This window comes from Clupea harengus, chromosome 9 (genome assembly GCF_900700415.2).
Source record: "Clupea harengus chromosome 9, Ch_v2.0.2, whole genome shotgun sequence".
NCBI lineage: Eukaryota > Metazoa > Chordata > Actinopteri > Clupeiformes > Clupeidae > Clupea > Clupea harengus.
The window spans coordinates 3,840,764-3,848,263 of record NC_045160.1 but is presented as its reverse complement, the minus strand read 5'-3'; the positions used below and the strand labels follow the sequence as shown (position 1 = coordinate 3,848,263).

Here is a 7,500-nt window from a genome sequence, read left to right as displayed (position 1 = left end):
CACTCACAACCAGTGATCAGTGAGGCCCATACCCATTCATGCGGCGGTCAAGGTAAAATCATGCCAGACCCTCTCTCTTTCGCTCTCTCTCTCTCTCTTCATCATTGTCATGTCTCTTTCAGTCCCACCACATTCAGGTTCTACACCCTATTCAAACCCAGACACACTCTTTCTCTCATACACACACACACACACACACACACACACAGACACGCACACACACAGACACGCACACACACGCAGAAAGAGAGAGAGAAAGAGAGAGTGTCTAACATGCTCAGGCACAGACTCTTTAAACACACCTCGTGTAATCGTGTAACCTCGTGCCAAATGGATGCGGCGGCATCAATTCAGACAGACCTCGCTCTGAGCCCAACAGCTTCCAGTGCCAATGAACCTGGGCACAGACTACAAAGGTCTCTTTCTCCTCATCTTTTCCTTTCTTCTGTTTAGATTTCTTTAGATATCTCTCCCTCTTGTCATTTTCTCTCACCACCTTTTACCTCTTTAGCTACTTATTTCCTTCCCCATATCCCATCCCCTTTTTTTTCTCTCTCTCCTTACTTTCTCACAGTCCCTGCACGAGAATGCACAGCGCAATAGACTCTTCCCAAAGCGTGCGTGTGTGCATATACGTCAGTACGACTTGGTTCTTGGCAGTGTCTGGAGAACGCTAAATGCCAAAGTCCTGCAACACGGCTAACCATCGTAGCAAGCGTCACGAGTAGCAACAGCTAGTAGTAGTAGCAGGAGTGTCTTATCGTCGGCGCGCCTCGCCTTCGTGCCAATGAGGCGTGCTGTCCAAATCGGCTTACGGTCCAGCCATAATCTCCCAAGCTCCAGCGTTGGATCCCAGACGAGCTCCAACAACAGCAATGGCCTGTTATCTGCTGCATGGAAACAGCATAGAAGGGGAAACATGTCGACCCGCTCCTCATCGCCATGCCACCCTGACCGCCCTCTGTCACTCACACAGTCACATACATACACACACACACGCACGCACGTGTCACTGTTGGTAGATAAAGACCAACACATAGCAGAGTTAAATACAGGTTTGCAGTCATAGAGCATATGAACAGTTTGTGCATATGCTGTATACTTACACTTACATATGCAACTACAAAGTTACACACACACACACACACACACACACACACACACACACACACACTGTGTAACCATGCAAACACATACACACACTTGGACATTTGTGGTCCAGCTTGCTGTCATGCCTGAGCACACACTGTATCTGGCATGCATAGGATACATTGTGATCATTGTCTTCCCCATCACATTACTGACCTTTATCATAATAACAAGCAACATGAGTGTGTAGTTGCTATGGTAATGGCAGTGGGAGGTCTTTTGAAGGTATTCTGGCTCCACCCAAAAGCAGAGGTCTGGGCACTAAAGCAGAAAGAGAATGACAACCATTTTCTCTGTGTGTGTGTGCATGTGTGTGTGTGTGTGTGCGCGTGCGTGCGTGCGTGTGTGTGTGCGTGCGTGTGTGAAAGTAATGTGTGTGCAGGGAGGCATGACTGCACAGGTACATGGGTGGTGCAAATTAATGTGGGCTGGTGTGTGGCTGCTGATGTGTGTGTGTGTGTGTGTGTGTGTGTGTGTGTGTGTGATTGTGATTGTGCAGTAGCACATGATTTGTATGTATATGAGATGCTGGGGTCTTGTGTTTTATGTATGCATGTGTGTGCGTTCTTCGGATAATATCTCCTGCTCGCAGGCAGGAGTAACGTTAAATCCCGGCTCGCAGCTAAAGACAAACTTGACCTTAACCACGAGAGACACCGAGTTCAGTCAACCTGCACTGCATACCAATGATTGTGTTTGTGTTTGTGTGTACGTGTGTGTGTGTGTGTGTGTGTGTGTACTTGTGTCTGTGTGTCTGTGTGTGTGTGTGTGTGTGTGTTTGTGTGTGTGTGTGTGTGTGTGTCTGTATGTGTGTGTGTGTGTGTGTGTGTGTGTATGTATGTATGTATGTATGTGTGTGTGTGTGTGTGTGTGTGTTTGAGAAATATGAACAGTTATCTACCACTTTACATTCCTCTGGCTCCCCTACTTCAGCATCACTGGCAGACGTGTGAAAACCCATTCCCCCCACCAGCAATAGTCACACAGATTTTTCCTGTGTGAAATTCAATTATCATATCAAACACAATGCTACCAAGGCTGCATTAGTTCATCATCAGATTTCTAACATGTAATTACTGCCACACACATACACAGACACACACACACACACTGGCCTTTCCCTCTCATCGGACTGATCTGGCAGTCTAATTGTGGGTTTAGGTAACACACTGCCGTACTGGTATGGGGAATCATCACGACCGAATCAGCAGTTATTAGTTGCGCTTCGGCAAAGACAAGCCTATTGACGCTAATTGCTCAAGTTTGCGTAATATCGCTAATTGGGTGGAGAGTGTGAAGGTGAGCAGTGATTGTATTGTTTAAACGGCGGAGTTGGCTAGAGATACATCTGATTGGCGTGGAACCTCAGCTGATTTCGACAATAATAGGTGCGAACTTGAGTGAGTGAGTGAGTGTGTGTGTGTGTGTGTGTGTGTGTACGAGTGTGTAGGTGTTTGTGTGAGTGAGTGAAAGAGGATGATCGTGCGTTATCTTCCTCCACACAAACCCATGCACACAATCTCTCGGGATTTGACCATTGAATGACTTATCTATGTGTCAACTCATTCTAGAGGGATTATAAGGGGATGGTTACCCCTGTGTTTTGAGATGCGAGGCTCAGGCCTCTTGATTTCCCCCCGTGTCTGACACTGAGCTGATGGGCCTGGCTAATTACAGGATGATGGGCCTGAATGACAATAGACCAGCCTCCACAAACTCATGCACACATACTACACAGAGAATGCACACATACCAGCAAGTTACACACACTTGACATGCATACACACACAGTGGCATTCGTGTGTGTGTGTGTGTGTGTGTGTGTGTGTGTGTGCAGACTCTTGTTTTTATGCCGCATTATATTTTCTCTGAATCCCCTCCCATCTCTCTCCCATCTCTCTCTCTCTCGCCCTCCCTCCCGCCCTTCATCCCTCTCTCTCTCTCTCTGTCTCAGGTATGAGGGAGCTGTCTCCTCCTCCACTGAACCTCAAGCGTCTCTACTCTGAGACTCTGGAGATCGAGCCAGTCCTCATCATCATCTCCCCCGGCGCCGACCCATCCCAGGAGCTCCTGGAGCTGGCCAGCGAGACCGTGGGCCGTGAGAACTACCACGAGGTCAGAACCCGTGACCTCAAACCCCCCCACCCCCCTCAGCTCACCCCCCCCCCCCTCCCTTCAGCCAACTATTATGGCTCAACAAAAACAGTGTCAATATAACATGAACACAAAACGTGCATCAAAGGCACATATGGTTTCCAACACAAGAGCTTCCCCCTGCCACCTGCAGTCCCCCCCTCGCCCCCCCCCCCCCAGCAGTATACTGACCCTCATCACTTTCACTACATTTACATTATGTTGACATTCCATTTTCAAGAACATCACTGGTGCAAATGGAACACGTTCGCAATGAGCAATTTATTTGCATGTTTTCTGGAATGTGCGGTCACATCATACTGGCCCAAGGCCCACGTGGCCTGTCATGTATGAATACAAGCACCTGCTCCTGAGAGCTCAAAGCTTGCTCTGTTGGCTTGAGTGAGGCTGTTTTGGTTAGTGGCTAAATGACTGTGTGTGCGATCAATACATGTCCCTCTTCCTCAGGAGGGCTGGGACCGGTGTGGGGGGCTGAGGAGGGCACACTTATTGATCTGTGAAATGGGTATTTGCTGCGGCTGTGCTGGGGAACGATGGCAGCGTATAGGGGATGTACAAGTAATGGCCTCCCACTTTGTTGTGTTTGTGTGTTTGGGGGTGTGCCTTTAAGCCATGCTCTTAATGTTTGCTTGTGTGTGTGTGTGTGTGTGTGTGTGTGTGTGTGTGTGTGTGTGTGTGTGTGCGTTTCTCTCTCTCTCTCTGTGTGTGTGTGTGTGTGTGTGTGCGTTTCTCTCTCTCTCTCTCTCTGTGTGTGTGTGTGTGTGTGTGTGTGTGTGTGTGTCTGTGTATGTGTATGTGTGTTTGTTTAGGTGGCCATGGGACAAGGCCAGGCAGACCTTGCCCTGCAGACGCTGAGAGAGTGTGCCCGCAGCGGAGAGTGGCTCTGCCTCAAGAACCTGCACCTGGTCACCGCCTGGCTGCCACAGCTGGAGAAGGTGTGTGTGTGTGTCCGCCCGTGTCTCTGTTACTGTACTGTTGTGTCTATCTGGGGGTACAGTTATATGTCTGTGTGTTTGAGTGTCCAAACACACACACACACACACACAATTTACTACCCCCATGGGTTCTTAGTCCCATAATAGCTCAGTCCCAATAATAGAAAGAACAGAGGATAGGTAGCCATAAACCTAAAGATGTTTCCCAAAACACTGCCTACCTGTGTGTATGTATGTGTGTGTGTGTGTGTGTGTGTGTGTGTGTGTGTGTGTGTGTGTGTGTGTGGTTTGTGCTGTTCCCTCCTCCATTTTGCCCATTCCTCCCGAGCATCTTGGTTATTCTGCATCACTTTTTCTTTTTTCCCCTTTAGTTTCATACCCTCTGTTTGTGCCCCAATTAGTGTCTCCCGCTGTCTCAGCCTTGTCTCTCTCATTCAGTGGCCTTGTCTCTCTCTCCGTCTCCCTTGTGTGTGCGATGACCCTCAGATGCTGTTTTGTTACGGTGTGTCTGGTTGGGAGGTGCAAAGAAAAGATGTTTTGTCACAATGTTTAACATTCTATTGTGTTTCCGTTGTGGTTCGTGCGCTTCAATAAGTGTTTTCATTTCAAGTTGTCATTGTACGAACTAAGCCTTAACTGTCAATTCGCGTGACCCTTATATAACTATAAATAAGACAAACGAACTAATCAGTTCAGCCAATTCAAGCGTATTATTTGATGTTCGTGTTATCTACAGCTAACCTGCATACATCTGGACCTTAACAAGGCATCGTTGGTATGTTTTATCCTTTGTTGTGAATTTTGTGAGATACAATATATGTTTATTTAACCTATCGTAACTGTATGCAATGACTATATGTTTATGCTAGAATTGATTTGTCTATGTCTTTTGTAAATTTCAGTTTTACACTTCCTATCTATTATCATTAAACCTGTGGACTACGTACATCTTCAGAGTCGTGATTTGTAGGAAGAGTTTAGCTGGCTGTCAGCGTAGAGCTTACCGAAGACGGCACAGTAAAACAACGGGCTTTCAACAGGCAAGATAACGCAACGCAAGCTAACAGCTAACGCCATGTCGTCGCCAAGGGCAACCAGTGGACGCACATCTTTAAATACACGCTCGGAAGCTCAGTGCTCAGTGAGATCCAGCGCATCATCCATAAGGTCTGCGGCAGTCAAAGCTAGAGCAAGAGCCGAAGCAGCAAAGGCACGTCTGCTCTACTTTGAAGAAGAGGCTAAATTGAAATTGAAGTTGGAATTGCTTAGGCATAAAAGAGAGGCAGCTGCAGCCATTGCTGAAGCGGATGCACTTGAGGCTGCTACTGATGAGAATAGTGAGGGAGACAGGTGTGGGCTAAACATGGACTCTGTCCCATTGGTGGCTTCAGAACGCACAAAGCGATATGTGGCTGAACACATCAAAGCTGAGTCGTATCTGCATCAGAACAACACTACTCCACATCCTCTCCCCTCACAGCAGCCTCTCATCCACACAGAAGAGTATATCCATGGGCCACTAGCCAGGATGTGTGAAGATGCTGATCCGCCTCGCGTCGGGTTCAGCGGTGAGCATGTTGATCCTGCACGCTATTCCAGGCCACATAGTTGCAACAGTCCTTCTCCTGCATGTTATGCCATACCACCGAGCTCTGATAATGGCTATTCACATGTAAATGACTTTGTAAGATATTTAGCCCGCCGTGAACTTGTGGCTACAGGCCTACTTCATTTTAACGACAAGCCACAAAACTACAGAGCATGGAAACGCTCCTTTCTGAATGCCATCAGTGGCCTTAATCTGACACCGAGTGAGGAGATGGATCTTCTGTTTAAGTGGCTGGGCAAGGAGTCAGCAGAACACATTGAACAGATAAGAGCAATCCACATACACCACCCAGAAGCAGGACTGGCCATGACATGGAACAGGCTCGAACAAACGTACGGCTCAGCAGAAGTAATAGAAAATGCTCTGTTCAAACGCATTGACAGCTTCCCAAAAGTAACAAGCCGAGATGGATCTATGCTGACGAAGCTGGGCGATCTATTAATGGAACTGCAGGCAGCTAAGGGTGAAGGAGACCTGCCCGGCCTCGCTTTCCTTGACACGGCGAGGGGCGTCAACCCAATCGTACAGAAACTCCCATCTCGCCTTCAGGAGAGGTGGGCGACAGCAGGCGCAGCCTACAAGCGTCAGCAACAGGTGAATTATCCTCCCTTTGCCTTCTTTGTGGATTTTGTCTGCCAGCAGGCATGCATTATGAACGATCCCAGCTTCAACTTCATTGCCAGCACAGACACGGCTCCCTGGACAGAGAAAACAGCATGGAAGCCAAACAGACAGCGAGAGGTCGCCGTTCACAAGACAGAGGTATCCCCCAGAGCCACATCTGACATGGGTGAGCCACCTACAAACAACGGTGATAAACTGTGTCTACTGCACAACCTGCCACACCCTCTGCGTAAGTGTCGGGCATTTAGAGAGAAGCCCATTGAAGAGCGCAAAACACTGCTCAAAGATAACAATGTGTGCTTTAAATGCTGCTCTTCATCGTCCCACATAGCAAAGTACTGCAAGATCAACGTACAGTGTTCTGAATGTAAGAGCGACAGACACAACACAGCACTTCACCCTGGACCTGCACCCTGGAAACAAGAGGTCGGCCATGCTTCTGAGCACGGCGGGGAGCAGGAGGGAGCTTCACCACAGTCTCATGTCAACAACAAATGCACTAAAGTCTGCGGTGGCGAGCTCACAGACCGCTCGTGCTCGAAGATATGCCTCGTCAAAGTGTATCCGACTGGCCATAGAGAAAAAGCAGTGAAATTGTATGTGATCCTGGACGAACAGAGCAACAGGTCACTGGCTCGCTCACAGTTCTTCGACGTGTTCAACGACCAAAGTCCAAGCGCTCCATACACACTGAGAACATGTGCTGGAGTGAAGCAATCAGCAGGCAGAAGAGCCAATGCTTATGAAGTAGAATCCTTTGATGGAACTGTTCGCATACCATTACCAAGTCTCATAGAATGTAATGACATCCCGAACAACAGAGAGGAAATTCCAACCCCCGAAGTGGCTCTCCATCATGCTCATCTAAGGTCATTGGCACACCGCATCCCAGACATCGACCCCCAAGCCCCAATCATGCTTCTCTTAGGACGGGACATTATCAGAGTGCATAAAGTCCGCAAACAGGTGAATGGCTCTCACAACCTGCCCTTTGCACAGAAGTTGGACTTGGGGTGGGTCATTGTTGGA

General features: G+C 48.3%; 1 protein-coding gene across 3 annotated transcripts in view; it reads left to right on the top strand.

The window, feature by feature from the left end:
* LOC105909270 (cytoplasmic dynein 2 heavy chain 1) overlaps positions 1–7,500 on the top strand; it is a 168,611-nt gene that overhangs the window by 92,811 nt on the left and 68,300 nt on the right. For all 3 annotated transcript variants that reach the window (XM_031573109.2, XM_031573108.2, XM_031573107.2), the window contains 2 exons: positions 3,104–3,264; positions 4,113–4,238. In XM_031573109.2, the coding sequence (XP_031428969.1) occupies positions 3,104–3,264; positions 4,113–4,238 (287 nt within the window). The remainder of the gene's footprint in view (positions 1–3,103; positions 3,265–4,112; positions 4,239–7,500) is intronic.